The sequence below is a fragment of the Nycticebus coucang genome, chromosome 3 (assembly GCF_027406575.1).
Source record: "Nycticebus coucang isolate mNycCou1 chromosome 3, mNycCou1.pri, whole genome shotgun sequence".
In the NCBI taxonomy this organism is placed as follows: domain Eukaryota; kingdom Metazoa; phylum Chordata; class Mammalia; order Primates; family Lorisidae; genus Nycticebus; species Nycticebus coucang.
The window spans coordinates 19,891,092-19,914,604 of NC_069782.1; the positions used below are offsets into that span (position 1 = coordinate 19,891,092).

The window sequence follows — 23,513 nt, forward strand, 5'->3', positions numbered from 1 at the left end:
TGAAGAGCTGGAAGAGGCTCAGAAATCATTTGGTTTGATTCCTTCATTTTAAAGATAGGAGATCCAGAAATAGATAAAGATGTATTTGAGCTCTAAGCTGCTTTCCTCCTGGTCAGGAGATAACAGCACATAGTCAATGTGAATTGACTGAGAAAGAATTCTAAAAGGAAAGGAGGAGACAGAAAATGGCCACCTGCAGTCTCCCACTATTTTTATTCCACCAGAAGGAAGGGAGTAAATGAGAGCAAGAGTGCTGGATTTCCCTGAGGGTGAAGAAAAGCTCAGTAGAATCACAGAATTCAGGTCTTAGTTCCCTTGGTTAAATCAGTGGAGGTGCTCATAGGTAATAAAACAAAAAGTCTCAAGATCCTCCAAATTGTGAAGTATAAAAGCTGAGAGTGGGTACAAGAGAGAAGTGCTCCACCAAGCAAATGATGACACTTGGTGGGGTAAGATGACAATTAAATTAAAAGGTGAACTCAAGTCGCCTGCTTTGAAGATGCCTTATACTATGGTATAAAGGAATCGTCTTTCTGTCTGGTCCTTTGTGCCCCTGTTGTGCTTTCTACTCCAGGATCACCCATTCTCCATGTTCACTGAAAACTCAGGATCACTTGAATTTGAAGGAGATGCCTAAGGCTCAATCTGGGAGGAAAAGGTCCAATCACAAGCTTGCCAAAGTCCTAGATGGGAATTAAGCCGCTGTTGCTGTGGTTGCAAAGTAGATTGTGGCTTATCAGAGCAGTGATTGAACCCATCTGGCCAGTACCTTATCAGGCAATGCTAAATTCTCCTGCTAAGATGTCCATGCTTTGAAACCAGCCTCAGGCACAGTCCAGTATCTACTGCAACCATTACTTTAGAATATTCTTTAAATACAGAGGACTCCTCAAGGGACCATGATTCAGAAGAAGAATTAAGAATCCATACCCCATGGAAAGTTTTGGGTAAACTATAATTACACCCAGTGATGAACTTCCTTCAAGAGAAATTAAGCACTTTGGGAGGCTGAGGCCAAGCCAGGAGGATTACTTGAGCCCAGGATTTCAAGACCAGCTCAGTCAATATAACAATATCCTGACTCCACAAAGAAAGAAAAAAAAATCAGCTGGACGTGGTGTCACGTACCTGTAGTCCTAGCTTTTGGGGAGGTTGAGGCAAAGGAATTACGTAGGCCCCCCCTCCAATCATTCAGATGCCCAAATCCTCTATTAAATTCCTTTTCTAAAGTAAAAAAAAAAAAAAAAAAAAAATAGAAAAGAAAAAAAGGAAGTAGAGAAGGAAGGAAGTAGGGAGGGAGAGAGGAAAAAGAAAAAAACTTCCCTAGTTAAAGAATGCTTAATGCTCCAACTCTGCATTAAAACATACTTCTTTTTGGAATGAATTCTATCAACTCAAAGCAACTATCTTAAATGCCTACTTGTGTTTATCAAATAATATGAATTAAGAAAACAGGGGAAATCTATTATTACCTTTCCATGTATTCCTTTCTAGTATCAATATTGAAGCACCAAGTGATACATGGCATAAAATACTGGATAAAAGGATGGATGGATGGATGGACAGATGGACAAATTAGTGACATAGGCTGATGAACAGTAGTAAGACCATAAAATGAATAGTAGAAGGACCATAAAAATAAGTTGTACTGATAAGACATAGTAATTCCTGTTACCCTACATAGGAGCTATGTTTCTACAGCTCTTGCATGTTTGGAATTTCCTTCTATGGCACAAATGGTTCAAGGACCTATTGCTATAGGCATCAATGAAGCACTTTATAGTCCTTCTTGCTTGAGGACTATTGCTTGAGCCCAGCCTCCAGCTTTTTTGGGCTTAGGCAATTATCTTGCCTCAGTCTCCTGAGTAGCTGGGACTATAGGCGCCCACCACAACGCCCAGCTATTTTTTTGTTGCAGTTTCGGCTGGGGCTGGGTTTGAACCCACCACCCCCGGTGTATGGGGCTGGCGCCCTACTCGCTGAGCCACAGGTGCCGCCCATGATGGACATCTTAGCAGGAGAATTTAGCATTGCCTGAATAAGGTACTGGCCTGATGGGTTCACTGCTCTGATAAGCCTTAATTTAATTATCATCTTACCCCACCAAGTGTTACTTCCCTCATGTTTTCTTGAAGTAGGCAGGCTATAAATCATAATTTAAAATTCTGATGTTTCAACTATATTTATTAAGGCAATTTGATGATTGTATGTAAAAGTAATTGGAGTTTGTATAGAATCATAATCCTGAAATAAAATTGGTTAAAAATATTTTTATTAAGCATCTACAACATGCAAACTTCTATATTAGGCATGAAGGAAAGTTATACCCATCAGAGAGGCTGAAATATAATCATTAAGAGGACAGAATGGCTGGTCTCGGTGGCTCATGCCTGTAATCCTAGCACTCTGGCACGCAGAGGCAGGTGGATTGCTTGAGCTCACTACTAGTTCAAGACCAGCCTGAGCAAGAGTGAGACCCTATCTCTATTAAAAATGAAAAACTCAGGCAAGAGGATCACTTGAGCCCAAGAGTTGAGGTTGCTATGAGCTATGATGCCATGGCACTCTACCAAAGGCAAAAAAGTGAGACTCTGTCTTAAAATATATTTAAAAAAAAAAAAAGAGTATAGAATGTAGAGTCAGATTGCCTAGGTTTAGAGGGTTTAGATCCCGATTCTCTCGATTCCTAGCTGTGTGGCTTTGGACAAATCATCTAACTTATATATGCCTCAGTTTTCTAATCTGTCAAATAGGGGTAACAATTGAATCTAGCTCATAGAGTTGTTGTGAGGGTTTATTGATATTATACATATAGACTGTGTATGTGTCTCTTTGGGGGGATGTACTTCACAAATATATTATAGTGCTTAAAATGATGTCTGACACACAGTAAGGACTACAAAAGTTTTAGTTGATATTATTTTACCTCCTTCTGAAAATTAGAGCCATATTAAAAAAAAAAAATGTGGTATCTTGAAGTGGAAGTTAGTCTTGTACTACCAAAACTTCAAGTCTAAGCTTGCCAACACTTTTCTGTAATGTGGTAGCAGAGTTTCAAACATGTGATAGAAGAAGAGAACTCAGTGACCTAAGACTTCTTCCAACCTAGAAAACCCCTGATTCTATAAATACTTCCCACTGAAATGGTAGCATAGTTCTCCCACGTGAAGAACTGTTAACTTTTATTTCAGGGTCATACAATGAACTTTCAGAAAACCACCATTTTTCTCAACTAGTTAAAATCAAATATAATATGTGTTTTCATTTCATGGTGCCTGGGGAAAATTTAATTGTAGCATGAACTCTAGCTCTAGCTATTTTTAAGTAAAATTGCCAAAATAAATAGAAATGTGGGATATTTCCGGGCTTACACGACTTCCGGGACACTTCAGTTTCTAAGGCTGCCGCCGATGCAGTACTTTTCACAAGCATTTGATCTTCTCTCAAACATCTCTTCAAAACAAACAAAACCTCATACAGCTTCTAATGTGTACTCTGTTAGGATGCAAGGGTGGAAAAGGAGGCAAAGAAATGAGTTGTCCCAAACCAGTTCCCCTACTCTCTTCTACATCCCCTGGCCACCTCCCTCCCACTAGAGGAAAACAATGTTTTCTTAGGTGATAAATTTTGCAATTTCTCGCATCCATTTTAGCATCCATGGTGGAAAATGGGGTTTATTCTCTTTACTTTCCCATGTAACAGAATAAGGAATTTGGCAGTATTTCCTATATAACAAGTAGTTGATTTTTAATCCTAGGGCAGAGTTGATTTGGAAGACTTTGGTAGCAATGAAAAGATTAATAGCTTTAGATGAAACAGAATCTCATTTTATACAGTACAAGGTTTGGAATAATTGCTGTGGAATTCTCAGCTTGTTTATTTACCTCAATATTTAAAGCCCAGTTACCAATTCATTTGATCTAAGCGAGGCAGGTCTACTTTTAAAGGAATAGCTGAGGTTAGCAAAGGTTCTTCAGGAGCTACTAAACTTCCAGATCAGCTTTTGCATCTTCAAGGGCCTGAGATGAGAACTTTTCCCTGATGCTCACATATTTGGGGGCCTTCTTTAATTAGACTCCTTGATGCCTTTAGAACTACTCCACTTTTATCCAGCAACCAAAAGAGAGGATTTATAAATACAAACTTATGTTAAACTTCAGGAGAGAGAAATGGAAATTAAGAACAGCAGGAAAATGATGAGAGGCATGGAATAGTAGGTCTATGAGTCCCTGTCTGATATGTCTAAAGAGCCATTAAGAAAGTTCTTAAAACACCAGGAACTCAATTATAGATTAGATGGGGCTCTTGGTAGATGAGTTAACAGGAGCCAGAAAACAATTTGGAAAATTCTCATCTTTATTTTATTAACTTACTGTGGTTACAGTTTTAAGATCAATTGGTCAAGAAACTCACTCTTTAAAGAAGTAGAAGTTCATTGGTTGGAAATACGAATGCTAGAGACGCTGCCAAATGGCTTTTAAGTTTAAGTGTCCCTGTATCTGTAATTAACTACAGCAAACAGTTCTATGGGGAAGGGGATTACTTTCTCTGCTGTGTTTGTGTCTGTGTGTATGTGTAGCTTTGTGTCCTAGCACTGTTGTATCCAGAGGTGATTTGGAGTAAATGATTTTCCAAAATTACAGGTAATTATGGTTTCTTGGCTTTTCTTTCAATGAGGGTAAATTCCTCTGAAAAAGCTAATCTTCATTCACCAAAAACTGCAGGAATGCTTTGTCTTCCCAAAGGCCTTACGGTTCTAGTCCTAGATTAAATATCGTTCTGGAAATAAAGGGAACATTACTGAAGGAGCAGAAAGAAGTTACTCTTCTTTCTATCGTATCTTCTAAGAAACCGAGGACTTCAGCCACTGTCTGTGTGATCTACAGAGAAGGACTCCGTAGATCAATCTCATTTGAGGTCTAACTTTCCCATAAACCAGTTTGCAACTTCTGAAACTTCCAGATCTAATTCTTGAATCATTACAGTTAAAGCTCAGTACATCCAGACAATCTGTCATCATCTCCTTCTCCTACTTCCGTTAGACTGGGATTATTGGCATCACCTATTCAGTGCCTCTTCAACTACTTTCCCCTTTCTTAACCATAACCTCTTACTTCCACTCTTCACTTTGGCATATGCTTTCATTCGATTGGGTCAGATAAGGGAATGTACATTTATTTGAGTAGGTTCATGTTGTTGTCACTCTGGGGAAAAAAAGGTGGCAATGGGTTACACTGTTCTCCTTGGCATTGTTGTCAGAATGTCCATAAGAAGATTGGATGTTAAGAGCAAAATCTATGAAAAGCTGAGCATAATGGCAACTCTTGTTTTGGATAAAATAGCTCCAAAATTCCTAGGGAGAGACCAAGAAATGTTACACCTAACCCAAACTAGCCAAATGGCCTAGGCTTCCAAGCTGGGATTTATGGCAAAACTTTCTACAAAAATTCTGCATAAAATGTATAAACATTTACATGGGGCTTTCTGTCTAACCATCACCAAGAGGTTAAATAATCAAAGACCAACTAGCTCTGCCACCTGGGAAAATGCAATGTCCTATTTTCATAGCTTTGGGTAACAATTATGGCAAGACAAAAATGCCAAAAGACTAGAAGGGAGACCATAGCAAGTTGAGGATTTGAATAAAGACGCTTAATCAGTTGAAAATCTAGACTTGAGAATGTGCATATGTCATGGTGCAAATGTGCCCTCTGGCTTCTTGACTAGCTCATGAGGCATTAGAAGACTAGCAGAAATAAAGAGTGTAAATGAATCAATAAGTCCATGGGGTCATTATTGTTATTTTGTTAGTATTGGTTGGCCCAGGTCGCTATTGAATGCTCTGGTTTGTCTCTCTGTAAATTATGATATTTGTTCCTTTCTTCAAAAGAATGCTAGGATGGAGGTAGAGGTGTTTTTGGCACAACACACCAATTTTGAGTTTTTTCAAAGTGTATGCAGGCATGAATTGTTCTTGCACCATTTTCTGCCTTGGAATAGCTCTGGCTGGCACTCTGCGTGTTTACTTTTATATGCTGAAGGCTCCCATCACCTCAAACAGATGCAAATCACTTTAACTTGTCATAGTGTTATTTTGTTCATCCTAAAAGTTCAGGAAGGCTTTCCAAAATTCCAAAATTTCTCTCAATTCAGTGAGGAGGAAAATTTGGAACACAGCATTGGAATGTTCTCCCCAGATTTGTCACACACACAAAGAATGAGTGGAAGAGAGTAACACCCTTTCCTAATAACCCTGTGAACTCGTCACTATTGCATTGAAATGATACCAAAAGGTAAAACCCTGGGCCTCACATCTCCCAAGGACACTCACTGTGACATAAATTCCTGCATACACGAGTTTAATTAACTCTATTAAGTTGTACATAGAATGAAACAATGGCATTTTGGAGGCACAAGAGAAAAAGAATAATCAAATCCAATTTTTAGGTAAGAATGTGCTGAATCTTAAGCACATATCAGTAAAATTGCTAGAATCTGGTGTTTCACTTTTTAAAATACCACATTTGAACCTTTCAACAATTCCAAAATCAACTCCCTCTGGGAAAGACAGTGCTTAAACTTTTTTTAAATTTAAAAATGTAACACAAACACAAACAGCTAACTAAACAAGCTGTCCATAAAATCAACAATCTAAGCAGCCCTGAAGCCTCAAGTATTTTACAACATCCTTCAAGACCATTAAAGGCAACATAAATACCTCTTGCCAGAAAGACAAAGTATGGCTTTGGCCTAATTTCCTTTCTTTTCTTTCTTTTTTTTTTCTTCCAAGCTTTTAAACCATCTTGGTAGAGATTTCTTATATCACAAGCAGAACTATTTGAGATGGAGTCAGGTGTGTCCTTTATTGATCTATTTTGCTTTCAAAAGATTTATTTTTTATTTATTTTTATTATTATCATTAAATCATAGCTGTGTATATTAATGCGATAGACCATTTGACACATTTTCATCACACTGGTTAACATAGCCTTCCTGGCATTTTCTTAGTTATTGTGTTAAGACATTCACACTCTACATTTACTAAGTTTCACATGTACCCTTGTAAGATGCACCGTAAGTGTTATCCCACCAATCACCCTTCCTCCGCCCATCCTCCCCACTCCCTCCCCTCCCTCTCCCCCTTCCCCATATTTTTAGGTTATAACTGGGTTATAGCTTTCATGTGAAAGCTATAAATTAGTTTCATAGTAGGGCTGAGTACATTGGTGTGTCCTTTAAAGAGAAAGAAGGTGAGGTGGCACCTGTGGCTCAGTGAGTAGGGCGCCGGCCCAATATACCAAGGGTGGCAGGTTCAAACCCGGCCCTTGCCAAAATGCAACAAAAAAATAGCCGGGTGTTGTGGCGGACTGCTGTAGTCCCAGCTACTCCGGAGGCTGAGGCAAGAGAATCACCTAAGCCCAGGAGTTGGAGGTTGCTGTGAGCTGTGATGCCTCTACCAAGGGTGATAAGGTGAGACTGTCTCAAAAAAAAAAAAGAGAGAGAGAGAAAGAAGGTTGCTAAGTCAGGACAATCTGGGAATAACAATGGGAAGCATACAAGATTCCTGGGCATCCTACTGATGCACTGGTGACTAGGAAAAAAAGAGCTATAAGTCTGCTACCCCAGCATCCAAGGGAGCTCTGATAACCCACATGGTAACTACTCTTTCCCCAGATTCAGCCAGACAAAGGGCAGCAGCACCCTAGCATGAAAAGTGCTTTGAAAATAGTAATGAATGATTAATAACAATAATAGCTGATATTGATTAGGCACATCCCCTGTGGTAAGTCCTATAGCAAATCACCCCATTTGATTGCACCATAAGCCGATGGGGGAGTATTATAATTATCTCTGCTGTACAGATAGGAAAACTCAGGCTGAGTACAGCTAAATGTCTTGCCAAACTCTTGCATTAACAAGTGCTCAAATCAGAACCTAAACCCGAGATGAACTCCAGTGTGCTAACCGTGCATTACTCTATCTCCTTCATTTCTTTTTCTTTCTTTTTTTTTTTTTTTTTTGAGACAGAGCCTCAAGCTGTCACCCTGGGTAGAGTGCTGTGGCATCACAGCTCACAGCAACCTCCAACTGCTGGGCTCAAGCGATTCTCCTGCCTCTGCCTCCCAAGTAGCTGGGACTACAGGCGCCCACCACAATGCCCGGCTATTTTTTTTTTTTTTTTGTAGAGACAGAGTCTCACTTCATGGCCCTCAGTAGAGTGCCGTGGCCTCACACAGCTCACAGCAACCTCCAATTCCTGGGCTTAAGCGATTCTCTTGCCTCAGCCTCCCGAGCAGCTGGGACTACAGGCGCCCGCCACAACGCCCGGCTATTTTTTGGTTGCAATTTGGCCAGGGCCGAGTTTGAACCCGCCACCCTTGGTATATGGGGCCAGCGCCCTACGGACTGAGCCACAGGCGCCGCCCTGCCCGGCTATTTTTTGGTTGCAGCCGTCATTGTTATTTGGCGGGCCCGGGCTGGATTTGAACCTGCCAGCTCAAGCGTAGGTGGCCGGTGCTTTAGCCACTTGAGCCACAGGCACCGAGCCTCCTTCATTTCTTAATTGATACTTACTATACCACAGCCTGGTACTTGTAAGTTCTGAGACAGGAAGAGGCTCTGTGCTATCTTCCCTTGTAAGCACAGGGGGAAGAAAGCAGCCATACAATGCTTGCTGTTGACTTGAATACTTTTCTTCCACTCCTGCAGCAAATCTAAATCAATTTAACAAACATTTCTCAGTTTGTCACTTTGCTTAAAGCACCATACTTGCATTTGGGGAGGATACAGAGGTGAAGGAACTATGCTTGCCTGTTCTCAAGGAGCTTACCTTTGAGTGGTGAGACAAACATGCAGGATTTACCCTGTAGCGCATCAATGCTCTAACAAAGGTAGAATACTGCTAACAGTCAAGTTCGCATAACAGATCTAAATCAAGTGTCCTTGAAATAGTAGACTCCCCTGCACACAACTATCCCCTCTGCTCAGTTAATGTGTAAGTGTTATAACATTCAGTGATAGCAACACCACGGGGTGGGTGTTCTTCTCCTGCCCTTTCATTTTACAGAACAGGAAACTAAGGAGAGACCAACACAGCGATTCTCAAAGGTCACACAACTCCAAAGCAGGTGTGTAAGCCCAGGGCCTCCGAGAAATAAAAGATGAGACTGGGCTTTTATCACGAGGAATCCCTGTGTGAAAGTGAGTCCTACCCCAAGTGAAGGAGGGAGGGAGAGAAGATTGGGTGGACATATCCTCACCTGCTGCAGAAAGTAAAGTTCAGCAAAGCCAGCAAGGAATCTTTCAGCCAACACTGGCCAAAAAAAGCATCCTGTATTTCCCAGGAAGGAGTGTGCCTTGGTGTCCCCATCACACTCAGTCAGTGGCATATGGGAGGGGCCTGCCAAAGAAGAGGGTCATATTAGGGGGAAAAGGCCATTCCCACCATAGTCACATAAAAAGCGAGATGAGATTTCCGGAAAGAAACATGAGGCTGGGCAAACCAACCTTGTGTCCAGTAAGTACACACCTCTCACTCTTCGTTAAAGAGGCAGCCACATGAACAGGGAGTTCAGGTCTCTTAGAACGTGGTGCACCTTGTCCTTCGGTTCTAAAGTCATATCCCAAAGCACCAAGTAGATGTCATGACAAACTGGTTGGCTCCTGGAGATGAAAGGCTGACCCAACTCTCCTGGAATTTGAACTTGGGATTCCCTGAAGGAAAGAGATATTAAAATTGATACCAAGATATCAAAATCACCTTCCAAAATTTCACATATCCCCAGGCCAAGCCTGCAAAATTGCTACGCACATCCTTTTCAACAGGTAAAGAGCTGATAACACCACCGTCTCTCCAGTCACCCACTGCTCTTTCTTTCCCATTTAACCCTTTTTTGGGCAGAGGGTCAATGCCAAGTTAGTACTTTATGTTGTGTATGGCACTGCTAATATTCCATGCTGGACAGTATTTTCCCAGTATTTTTTTATAGTGCCAGGCTTTTCTTAGACTTTATGTCATACAATACTTAACTTGTTTGGAGTGGGTGGAGATGGAAACATAGTCCATTGAAAACATCACTGCTTCCTCCCTAAAATGTAAAGAGACTATTATCATCTTTCTTTTAGATTCTCTCTCTCAGGAAAAGTCTCATAAAGATAGGCAGGGAGAAAAGAAGGCATTATAATACCCAGCGGGTGAGCTTTTGCTAACTGAATACTATGCACTAGTCCTCTATAAATAACCATTACAAATAGGGCCCAGCTCCCACTTATGGTAAGGGAAGGGCACTCACCCTCCTAGTTAAGAGTGCTCTGCCCCAAGGCACTGCCTTACCCTCTAAACCAGTGTCATCTACCACCATCTGGGATCACAGGTGGCTCATCAACTATTGCTGTTGGAAAGAGATTTGGACTCTGAGGCACCAGATGTTTTCCCCTCTGAGTAGGTAAGATAGCAGAGTGGCTATAGAGTTTGAAGAAACTGGTGCAAATCCCAACCACTGTCCCATATGTCTTCACTGTAAGAAATCAGGCAAGTTGTTCACCCTTTCCAAGCTTCAGAGTCCTTAAAGGTGAAGTGGTCAAGATGCCAGCACTCATCTCAGAAAGAATTATAACTAAATAAGAAAACGTATGCAATTAACCTGCATTATATAGTACCCAGCACATAATAAATGTTCAAGCAATGGGAACTGTTATTTCAGTCCTAGGCCTATTGGTTTGTTCCAATGTGCACTAAAGCATGTTACTAAATCTTAGACAGCCTCAGCTTGTAAGTGGGACTGATGTGAACCACATCACATCCCCTCAGGAGGTGGTTGTGAGGATTCAGTGAGATTATTCTGCAAACTGTAAAGCTTCTGCAAATGTTAAGCAAGATTATTATCATCAGCATTATTATTATTGCTATTATTATTATTTTCTTAATTGAAAAGTTTGTGGATAGCTTTCCTCTGGATAGGAGGAAAATGCTAGGATATGAGGCAGAAGGTAAGGAGAGAATGCGAATGGTCTCTTCAGGGCCTCTTCTAGCTTCCTAAGTATCTGTGTACACAATGTGTAATAATGTCTATCACTAACTAAGCTCTTCTCAAACTTAGTTTCTAATGAGTTGGTTGACCCTTCCTTCAGAAGGATATGTTTCTTTAATCAACCTTAGTAAGCTGAAGGATCAAAAAAATTTTTTAATGGTCTTACCTTCCCTGGTGTCAATAGGAAACAGTATTTACTCACTACTGTTTTCCCTTCAAAAATCTGTCTAGTTGCATACTAGAAACAGTTTCAGCTGGTTTGTTTGTCTTGGACAAACTGTTGAAGTGAGAAGTTTTTGCTTGGTGGAATGTGGGACAGTTTCATAACCCTTCAAGAAGTGCATTGAAGGTGGGTGCCAGCTCCAACAAGCAAGGCTGCTTCTATCCGCCTCCACTTGCCACCCATTGTCAAGGGTGGCCAGAGTAATTAAGTTAAGACAATGAGAAAAACAACAGATGCAACTGAGACCAAGTCCCTGAGTGCTTTTGTTTTGTCCCTGTCATTGTCTGCAACAAAGAAGTCACATGTGAGAGCCTGGGAAGAGAGCCAAATGCAAACCAGACAACATCCCAGCTGGTTTGAATGGCCTTCACCATTTGTGAGTGTGCATGGGAACCATGCTACTTGGAGCAGCATCCACTTTACTCAAGTGAGTTTCAGCCCATGGCTTTGCTGTGATGCTGAGACAGACACAAAAGAAACAGGCCAGAGGGTCCCTCTGCTCAGACTTAGCACTTCATACCTTTTGAGGCAAAAGAAAAAGAATCTCTAGGTCGAGGACAAAAGATAAGATCTATATGGCTGGCCAATTTAACTTCAATTCTTTTTGCTATAGCCCCCATGAATTTGAAGAGTGAAGCCCAGAAAATACCTTACTGTTTTCTTCTAAAAATTTGGAATTAACTCAACTTGAGAGGAGATTAAAGTCTTCATGAGACTTTCTTTTATCATTTCATTCTTGAGTGTTTTCTTAGTCTGGGCATTGCAGATTCCTATAAATCATCTTTTTATAAAAGCTGGTAAGCCTCCTAAAACAGAAAAAAAAAAAAAAGAGATAAAATTCAAATTAGTGTGTCTCTCTGCCTATCAATTAATTTGATAACTACTGTTTGGGAACATAAGTGATGCTACTCTGTGGCCTCATATATCTTTCCTTTATTTTTCTAGAGAACTCCTTTAGGAAAGTAGCATAAGATGTGAGATAAGGAACCCAAGTGTGCCAATAGCTTAATGGTAGATGCTTTGGACTACAATAAATGCATGTTAAATGGACTTGTATGAACTTAAAGAAAACATGCCAGTATATTAAAATGTATAGGTGGCATTTCAAGCTACTCTATACAAATGCCCTGATTCTTCCCAACAGCTTTCTTTGCAGTGGCCACTGAACTAGCTAGTTTAATAAATACTTTTACACTATTATGCCATCTCCTCTCTATTCAGTCAGTAGGATATTGACCATCAACTCACAAAGTACTAGAGACTTTTTATGAAGGATTTCGTGATAACGCTGATGTTCCAAAAAGAGCTGAAAAATGTGTGAAAAAAAACGCCAAATCCCCACGGGCCTTAGCCAATAGATGTTATTTTCCCAGTCTCAGTACTTAAACCTCTCACCCTCTCCAGGTCTCAGGTCTGAGTGATCTCTAAGGTACGGTAGCTCCTAACAACGTGATCTGGTGGGCATTTGTCACCTTAGGTGGAAGGAATGGTTTGGCAATTCCAGACATCATGGTGAGAACTCTTGTTTTTGGTCCTGCTGAAAACATATCCTACAGAAAAGGGATACAGTGGCTCCTTAAACTTCATTTTATATCAATAACTTCCCATTACATCTTCCTATAGAGGGCCCTCCAGCAAAAGTAACGCCAAGAAAAGAAGTACCTTAAGTTTATGCATGTAAATGCCATTTCCTTCTTTATTTTTTCAAATCTCCTAATCTAAATTCTTTGCTATTCAAACATATTCAAGGATAATGGGCGGCGCCTGTGGCTCAAGGAGTAGGGCGCCCGTCCCATATGCCAGAGGTGGCGGGTTCAAACCCAGCCCCAGCCAAAAAACAAACAAACAAACAAACATATTCAAGGATAAAATAATATTTACAGGTAAAGTATAATGACTTGGTTCTGTACATAATGAGGCGGGTACCTCACATTCATTCATTCAATTCATTTGCAGATATTTATCAAGCACCTGCAGTATCCTGGGCACTGTCCCAGATACTAGGACTATGACAGTGAACAGACAAGTCCCTGCTCCCAAAGGGCTTATATTCTAAACAACACTCAATATTCCTTAAATAACAGCATTACCTATGATGAGTGAATGGCAGCACCAAACCAAAGGACCCAGGATTTCTACTCCTAGAATGGTTATTTCTCAATAAAGATGCTAATAAAGGGAAGATAGAAAATGAGTAAATAATCACAGCAGCTAATGCTCGCATAGCATTTACCATGTGCCAAGCTTATTGGAAGTGATTTTCAATTCATTAATCTTCAATTCTATGATATAGATACTATTACTGTCCTATTCTACAGATGAAGAAACTGAGATACAAGAGATTGTCACTTGCACAAGTTCACATAGCTAGAAAAAGGAAGAGCTAGGATTTGAGATAAGCTTAGTATATCTGTGAATTTACAGATTCAAAATTAATTACAAAACTTCTCAGCCTTCTACTTCTAAAACTCTACCTTTCTCTAGAGGAGGAGTTTTCTAAAGGAAAATATCTTTTTTTACAAAGATTAAAACACAACAAATTGTGACAAAACAACAGAGGATGACTCCAAAAGGTGATTGATTTTTCTTGTGGTGGTGGTGGTGGTGGTTAGGAAAAGAGCTATAGGCCAGAAAGCAGGATTTTTCAGAATCCTCTTCCTGTTGATGAATCTGTGATGTAGGCAGATGGATGGAAATGCATCTGTGTATGCTTATAAAGCAATCTGTGGTATTCATATCACCAGGGTACATAGAAAAAACCTGAGTGGCTGGGCATGGTAGCTAATGCCTGTAATCCTAGCACTATGGGAGGCCGGGGCAGGTGGATTGCTTGAGCTCAGGAGTTTGAGATTAGCCTGAGCAAGAGTGAGACCCTGTCTCTACTAAAAATGAAAAAACTGGGCAAAAGGATCCCTTGAGCTCAAGAGTTTGAGCTATGATGCCACGGCACTCTACCAAGGGCCACAAAATGAGATTCTGTCTCAAAAATAAATAAATAAGTGAGGTCCACCTATACATAGAATATGGTCCTTTCAAAAAAAACCAAGACTCAAGTTCCCTATTAGCTTGACTGGTAAGGCATAAGACACGAAAGGTTAAGGTTCAATGAGAGAATGGGTACATAAGGCCTCATCAAGTTAATGCCACTTTTTCTCCCTTATTTATAGGAAGTACATTTGAAGAACGCAAGTCGAGGGAGTGCAGGAAACAAGAACTACAGGATGTAGGAAGACTCTCCTGAGGAGTGAAGAATGACATGTCACCACAGGATCCTTTGCTCTATACGAGTTACCTGTTGAACATTGGAACACCTACCAAAAAAAAAGAATTTTGATAACATTTAAAAGATGGGCATTCCCCCCAATGAAATATACAAGTAAACATTCCAACATTGTCTTTAGGAGTGATTGTTAAAGCTTTGCACCTTGCAAAAATGGTCCTGGAGTTGGTAGATTGCTGTTGATCCTTTATCAATAATGTTCTATAGAAAAAAACAAAATATATATATATATATATATATATATCTTAGTCCCTGCCTCTCAAGAGCCACAAATGCATGGGTGTTGTATAGATCCAGTTGCACTAAATTCCTCTCTGAATCTTGGCTGCTGGAGCCATTCCTTCAGCAACCTTGTCTAAGTGGTTTATGAATTGTTTCCTTATTTGCACTTCTTTCTACACAACACAGGCGGTTTGTTTTACAGTGTCTGATAATCTCGTTTGTCTGTCTCCAACCACCTCTCTTCATAACCTTTATATTTGCCGAATTTGGCCTCCTCAAAGAGCAGCAAGTAGTCAAGTAGCACACCAATTTTTAACCCGCCAGATTCCATCTGTGGCATTTATACCAAATATAAGTTGGATGCACTTATTTTAGACACAAAGCTTTATTTTTCCACATCATGCTTACAAAAGCAATGCAATTATTACAACTTTGAGGCCAATCATTTTTAGGCATATGTTTTAAATGTAGAAAGTCTCTTAAACTCTAAACAGTTCCCTCAAATGATAAGTTAGTGTGCAAAACGATTAGTAACTTTTCTCTTTTTATTTTTTCCATATAGAGCACTATGTAAATTTAGCATATCAGTAATACAGGATATATCGAACAGTATGTAAAACTCTGTTTTTTAGTACAATGGTGCTATTTTGTAGTTTGTTATATGAAAGAGTCTGGCTAAAACGGTAAAAGGTGAAAGCAAAACAGAAGGAAGCCTGGAGCCAAAGAGGAAAGACAGAGAAAGAGGACTGACAGATCCATCTATAGGGGAAAGCAGGGAAAGCACCCCCCAATTACACCTTCCAAGAGGAACTTAAGGCACAAAAGTCTACTAATACAAATTTGATTCGCGAGTCCAGAGAGGAAGCCTCGGAATGGGAAATGCAGAGGGCTAGGAATTCTAATAGTCCTGGTTTCTTTTTCTCACTGCAGACACAAACATCTGCCAGCTCTGCCATGGATTCACCACTATGTGACCTTGGGCAAGTCACTTCACCTCTCTGTGCCTCAGTTTCCTCATCTGCAAAATGGGGGCAATACATCATCTACCTACCTCAAAGGGGTGGTATGAGGATTAAAATGATAAAGCGTAAGATTTTTACCCTGGGTTGCTATGAGGGTACAAAATCAGAGCCCTTGCATTGCTGGGATGGAATTCTATAAACAACCCATTCACAGCATAATTGGAGATTAATCCTGACATCCAAACTCTTGTCTGTGAAGCTATCCATTTAAACTGCCCAACTAACTCGTTGTTAAAAGCTCAATACCGTTTTAAACACTTTTTTAAAAAGTTAGAAATATTTGGTTTAGTATTCGATTTTGGATGCTGCATTTAGACTTATGAATATAAAGATAAGTGGAAAGAGAGAAAAGAAAAGAACAAAAGGAGAAAAATGAGAAGATTTCTATATCAGTGAAAAGGAATTAATTACTACCCAATTCTAGCACTCACAGACTCTTCCAAGCAGTTTGCTAAATATCTAATAAAACCTCTTTTAATATTGTAAGTGATGCTCTATTAATTTTAAAAAGCACATTTATTCCTTCTTTCTAGGCAATAAGAAAAATGATCCAAGATTTTAAATTTTGAAATAATATCTAATAAAAAGTCACAAAATTGCTTTCTTTAATGGACTTTACTCTTATTCTTAACTGAATATACATATACACATTTCTTTTAATTTTTGTTAAAACATGCTTAACTAGAGCATGTTGCTAGCTGAGTGGCAAACATTTCCTTCACAGTTAGAAATTTCCCCTTATGTCTTCTTGGAAGGATAGCACATAGCTCTCTGCGGATGTGTCTTATCCATTCAACTGAAAATTGGTATCAAGAAAATCCCAGGGTGAGGATGGGCCCATTGTAACCTAGAAAGTGGTCCTTGTCTGTAGATCAAGATTTTCTGATTAGAATAAGGAACTGTCTAGCATTCAGATCTTTTTATTTACCTTAGAACATTTCAGTAAAAAGCACCCAGGTTTGATTATTACATGCAAATGTTATCCTTTATATTCTTGGAAAGTATAAATGAAGAACAAAACAACATCTTCAGTTTTCCTCCCACTGGGTCACCTCAAGATTCAGAGGCCAGAAAATAAACAAACAAAAAAACTTCCTGGATTTCTGAATGTATGCAAAAGGAAGGGCCTATTTAGTGGAGCACTCCTGCTCAGTCAATGAGCATTTAAACTCTCAGTCCAGCCTTATTACACTTGAATTGAGGCCCCCCAGGGTCATGCTGGGCAGCGTCCTGATCACTGCAGACAGATGAAAAAGAAACTAGATGTCATTTTAGCCCTCGGCCTGTAAACAGCACTTCAGATTTTTATTTTTTGTTCCCACTGTGTACTTTTAAAATGACTGACCCTCAGCGAAGCTTTACAGGCAGTCTTCCACAGACTTAGAGGTTCTCTGACATAATTGGATATGACAATTCTAAGAGTGTCCATGATTTATTTTATTCGTTTAATTCTATTCATAGTCAAAAATCTCTCCATGAGGAAAGCTTAAATATGTGAAGCCATATTATCTTTTTTAACTTTTTCCTCCAGGCAATCCTCTACAACTGGTTATAAATCAACTAATTAAAAATAACTAATGATACCACTGCTACTATTTTATTTTTAAATGATTTAAACTAGAAGACAAATGATTTAATCTGAAAGTCAGTTGATGGCTAAGTACTATAGCAGAGTAATCCAAGCTTGCTTGAAGGTGCACCTAAATTTCACCGCTCAAACTGTATAGGCTTTGCTTTAGAATTACATGGCTTTAGACTTTTAAAATGGCCAATTTCAAGATGTTTGTAAAAGAATTGTACATATTGGTAAAAATGAGCTTTCGACTTATGAGCTTATTTGCAATTTAACTGACAATCAACAATACTCAATAACTAGGTCAAATTTCTGTTCCCACTTCCCTAACTAGAATGAAATATTATTTGAACATTTCAAGATGAGGAGGCTGCGCTGAAAAGATTAATGCATCTCTTCATCAGAATCTGCTCTTCTGGGGACAAGAAAATCTCTACACGCACACACAAATACACACATATGCAAACATTCATACTAAGAATCTAATGTAATACTGATAATAAATCACTTCCTTGAAATTCTTATTAAAAATAAAAAACAAAACTCTTTGCCTCCCTTCAGAATCCTTCCCCTTCTTGCAATGTCAATGTTTGTGTAGATGAAACCATCTCTGGTACTGTGGCTCCAGGGTTTCTGTTACTAGTTTCTACCCTTGGGAGAAGGCTTAGAATGAAAGACATAGCACATTTTGCTTTCCCATTTATTGTTTGGCCAGCTATGCCAATGTGGTGCTATTGTTTCTTTAAGAAAGTACTTGACTTAAAAAAAAAAAAAAGATAAAAAAAGAAAGCATAGACATATTTTTTTAAAGTATGAAAACAACAATTCTATAGATAGATGGCTTAATAAAATAGCATTAGGTCTAGCCACCACCACCTTTCAACTTTTGATCACTCGCAAGTAGTATACAGTTCACCAAATTGTGAATTTGGGGGTACAGGGGCAGGAGATGGAAACTCTTAAAAGCTAGAAGGCTGCATTATTTTGTTGGCTCTCAAACTTAGCAAAATTAGCAATATATTATCTAATCTGAACACCTTGATCAAGAGCATGTAGTATGAATGGAAAGCAAGAAAAAAGATCTTAGTAGGCAAATGGCAGAACTAAAAAGATGAGTAGGTTACTCTTGATTTTTGTGCTCTCTGTTCTAAAACAGATATTCAGCAAGTGGAGAAAATAAAAACAAAAAGAGAAAAAATACAGATATTTATCTGATAAAAATCACTTCTGCCACATCCCCCTTGGGTATTTTTTGGCATTTACTGGTTTATAGAAGATATTCTTCCTTCACCCAAACATCTCAGAGAACAGTAGCTCTCATAAAAAGCAATTACTGATCTCACTGGGAAATGTTGGGAAGTATTTCCTTATGAGATGAGGGTTATCTACTGATAAAGAGAAGAATTTATGAGAAATCGTTGAAAGAGATGGCTAACAATCTGTGAAGATTTTTTTTGTTTTCTGTTTTGTTTTTTGGGTTTTTTTTTTTTTCACTCTATACAGTCTTTATGAATATCTTAATGTTCAAAATGACTTGGTCCTTTTCTTCTTTTTTTTATATTGGAATGAGGAATGATAATATTAAACCCATATAGATTTTAAAACTATAGGCTAGATAGAAATGTATGTTTGACTTGTTAAAACTATAATCAGACTATTTAAAATGTTTTGCTATTTTTAATCTTAAAAAGATTGTACTAACTTATTAGCTCAGAACCTGTTTGGCTCTCCTTATAAGAAAGAGTGTTCCCATGCAAATTATGTGGGCTTCCCATCAATGTTTTCCAAAGATAAATCTGATTTGCGTTATGGCATCATTTATTTCAAAATATAAAAAATTATGAGTCTTTATGCCCCTCCCTTGCAAAGGTCATAACGGCCAGAATCTGAGGGGACAACAACAAAAGGAAAATGTTGTTGATTCTCTGTTTTTGCTTCATTTGCAATGCTAGCATTTATTCCTGTAATACATATCTGCTTATTTCTTTGTAATATTCTATAAGACTTTCCTTTAGTTATTAGAAAGTGATACATAGATTTTTTTTGTGTGTGTGTAATTTCTATTTAAAAAAAAGAAGAGGACAAGAAGACTGAAGCTTTAAGTGCATATGGTACAGGATAAAGATAACAATTTAAATAACCATGTCCTCTCTAGAGCAAGTAGTATATAGTATGTTTCTTTTTTTAAGGAAATCTCTCACGGATGAGACAGAGGCCCAGGGGATTTGTGAAATTGTCTTTATTCGTCCCAGTCCTTATTATTTTAGTATCTGCCTTAGAATTTCACAGAGAGCTGACTAAGCTGAAACCTTAGAATTAAAGGAACCTTATTAAAGACATACATTTCACATATTCCCTTTTAATGTATGATTACATTAATCTTAAACGGGGTCCTTCTCTCTCCCCATTTTTCAGCTGTGATTGTTACAGTGTTTCAAGAAAAGAAAAAAACAACACTTCCCTTTATTTAATAAAAAAGAGAGAGAGAAATTGAGGGAGAGGACACAAAAATCCAAATGTTACTGCCTATCTGAAATACAAGCTAAAATGGAGATAGATTTCTCCTACTTAATAACTCGAGCTGAATCACCTGTGACTTTTCACAGTCCTTAGAATCTGCCTTTTGTCAAATCGCCCAGGCTTGAAAGTAAACATTACTCATCTTCTTTTGCCCAAAATGCACTGATGTAAAGTAGGAAAAATGAAAACAGAATTCTAAAATCCCTTTCAAGCCACCATTGACCCCACTTACTGACTCATAGCAAAGTTACTCCTGTTAATCCCTTAATCTGATTTTGTTTTGATATTTATCTTGTACCTGCTGCTAACACACTGCAGGAGGGACTCTGAAACCTCAAGCTGTCTACTCACATCTCTTATCTGTGTCTATGTATCATTAAAATGTCTGTTCAAAATATCAAAAACTTTCAAACATCATGCAGCTTATATTCAGTTTACATAAAGGCCCCAAATATCAAGTCAGATCTCTTTTTGCTAAGAGAGTTAATGAACTATGAGAATTGGGATTACATCATGTATTTTGCCTCATGAATTTTTATCACACTTATAGGTCAACTGTGATAAGTAAACTTACAGACACTGAATTAATTTTCCCTGCTATTTTGAAACCAGAATTAATGATTGGTCATTCATTATACCTGTCTTAGTTGAAAAACATATTTTTTATTAAATTAATTCTGATTATATTTGAAATTGTTATTCAATTCACTTATGGCAGAGGAATATCAATCCTAATGACTTCTCAAAAATGTAACTAAATGAATCATTATCTTACATTTACTGTTTAATAAGCATATTTTGAAAATGTATGGCTAGAGTGTCATAATAAAATGGTATATCTTTCTTTAGTAATTACATTAAAATTAATCATGTTTGATTAATTAGTTCTTTTGGATAATATTGGTGTAATGTGTCATTTCTTAAGAATACTACTATTATATATAGCTGTCTTATTAAGGTCATCGTACCAAATAAACATGAAAGCATACTCAGAAGAGTAAAACTTATGCTACACAAAAATGGAGCTATCTTATAGAATTTACAGATTATATTTACAAATAAATATTTCAAAGGACTTGCACAAACTATGTTAGAGATCTGTGAATTGTACACTATATAATTAACAATAAAGCAGGTTAAAGTAACTGACCCTACTCACGGTACGCTCACAATGAGTTCCATGATGCAAAGTGTTTGGGAAAAGATTTTCTTGCCAAAAAATCCAAACATATAAATAACATAAGGCACATAATAGATAAGGGAGATTTAGTACACTCCCCTATTGAGAATAGGATCTCTCAGCATCAAGTTTTTGTTTCAATAAATTTTCCTAATTCTTTCACTGAATAGATACTGTGAATATCAAACTCACGACAGCATTTGTAGACGTATAAGGCATAAAGATTGGTAATTTACCTCTTGTTTAAAACTATCTCATTCCATTTTTCTTTTTTTTTTTTCTTAATCTATCATTAACTATTTGGAAAGTAACCCAAATATTAAAAAGGCTCACAAGTTTTATACTTGATTTTAAGGAAATAATACTAAAGGTGTTTTTTTTTTTTTTATTGTTGGGGATTCATTGAGGGTACAATTCTAAAGTTTTTCTTAATACTTTCCGACATGCCATTGGTAGCCAAGCTCACCTTCACACCCAAACCTGCTGTTAGTCTCCCTGGGACTAACATTGCTCAGGCCCCTTCTTCCTCCAAATTTCCTGTTCATTCTCTCAACATTTTGCATCCTGTGACCCTGGTCTTCTCTTCACCCTCTCCGCCCAGAATAATCCCTATCTCCCTTCATGCACACTAGGCTAATCTAACTACTCCCTTTCACCAAAGGTTCTTAGATAATGGAGAGGTAATTAAGCACAGGGAAGGAAAAGGCTTCCAATTCAATGTCAAACATCACTATCATCACAAAGTCACTGTGGAATTTCTGGCTACTCATGTACCTCTGCTCCTCGTGGTAATAACCATTCCTGTCTTCTGCAAACTCTCCTGGAAACTATTTTCTATCCAACTCTCTATTCCTTTCCTTAGGAAGAACTTGCAAGAAAATTCTATTTTGTTTGTGTGCGAACCATCTTCCTCCATCACAGCTTTGTCCATGGTGGAGGTGGGGGCAGAGCTGGTTCACCTTTCATTACTGAATATGTCCAAAAGGTGTTCTTTTCTAAACGAAGAGCAATTCTATCCCTAGGAAGAATTCTATCTTCCTGTAAAATCATCTACATTGAATTACAGCTTCTTTTAAAAATATTTTTTCTTTCTATAAGATCTTTAGCAGCGATAATTATCACCACTCCCACAATAACAATGGTTTATATTTGCTAGGCACTTACTGTGTGTGGGTCAGTCATTATGCCAAGGGGTTTAACTATGTATCTCATCCATTCTTATGAAAATCTCATGCATCAGGCACTATTATGAACACTATTTTTCAGATAAGAAAATGGAAACTCAGACATTATTTAATTTACTGAAGGTCACAGACAGGCTGAGGAGGCTTAAATTTGGGTATGAGGACATCAGAAGCTGTGCTTTGACTACTTCAACATTCAGACCCAATCCAGACATAAAGACAGTTTGGAATTTGGTTTTACCTTCTCCAGACAGAGGTAGAGCTAATTGCAACTCTGAGTGATCAACTATTTTTGTTATGATATTATCGAGATAAACAAGCATTTCTGCACAATAACCAATAGAGGTAATGTATCGTCAACTCACTGCCATTCCTTTTCTCATTCACCTTCACATTCAAAGCCAGTTCTAGACAGTGTTTCACATTGTGTATGTAACATCCCAGGGTAAATCAACCTCAGGATACCTCAGTGAGGAAGGTTATGTCTTAGCCCTGAGACAGTCCAAAAATAAACTATTTCCACTAAGTGAAACTGGAAGCTGAGCATAAAGAATCTTACCAAGAGCCCTGGCAACAATCCACCTAATTTTTCTCTTGACAGCTTATCAAAATCCGTGTGGTTTCAAGGGGCATGGTAGAATCAGAGCTCCCAGAGAAAAAGTGTGGACACATAGCCTTGAATTTCATGAGATCTACATTCATGTATCAAACTACATGACCTTTAAAATGGGCTCAATCAGCCTACCCTAGGGTTCCCAGTGATTATAGTGCTGGTCCTCGATGGCATTTTGGAAACATGTGGGGACCCATGGAATTGTCACAAGGATTGGGGAAAGTGTTTCTGGCATTTATTGGGCAGAGCCAGGTCTCTAGACATTTCACGTAAGGGATAACCCTGTTTATAATCACTTAGGTCTAGAATATAACTCTAATTTATTTATAAACTCAAAAGCATTTTTGCATGATTTCATATAAACCAAATATTTTCAGCAACGTAATTACCATGTAACATTGTACTTCCTTTTATTTAGAACTTTACCAAGTGTTGTCTACTGTTTTAGAATATTACATCATCAATGGCAGTCCTAATTGTGCTACTTGAATCTCTCTGCTTTGCACCTGTATTAGTCACATTCCTGATTCTCCACTTAGGTGTAAACATCTAACTGCTTCATTATATTTTCTAGCAGAGTTCAGCATTCTGTCTTGTAATGCATGCTATTTTATTATAAACTTTCTTCTTTTATTTCTCCTTCATATTATAGTTTAGGTATCATTT

At 38.3% G+C, this 23,513-nt stretch overlaps 1 protein-coding gene across 2 annotated transcripts in view; it reads left to right on the top strand.

Moving 5' to 3' along the window:
* Positions 1-20,751, top strand: part of IGF1 (insulin like growth factor 1) — an 80,184-nt gene extending 59,433 nt beyond the window's left edge. For both annotated transcript variants that reach the window (XM_053584526.1, XM_053584527.1), the window contains exon 4: positions 14,421-20,751. In XM_053584526.1, coding sequence (XP_053440501.1) covers positions 14,421-14,480 — 60 coding nt within the window. In that variant the 3' untranslated portion in view covers positions 14,481-20,751. The remainder of the gene's footprint in view (positions 1-14,420) is intronic.
* Positions 20,752-23,513: the final 2,762 nt, after the last annotated feature.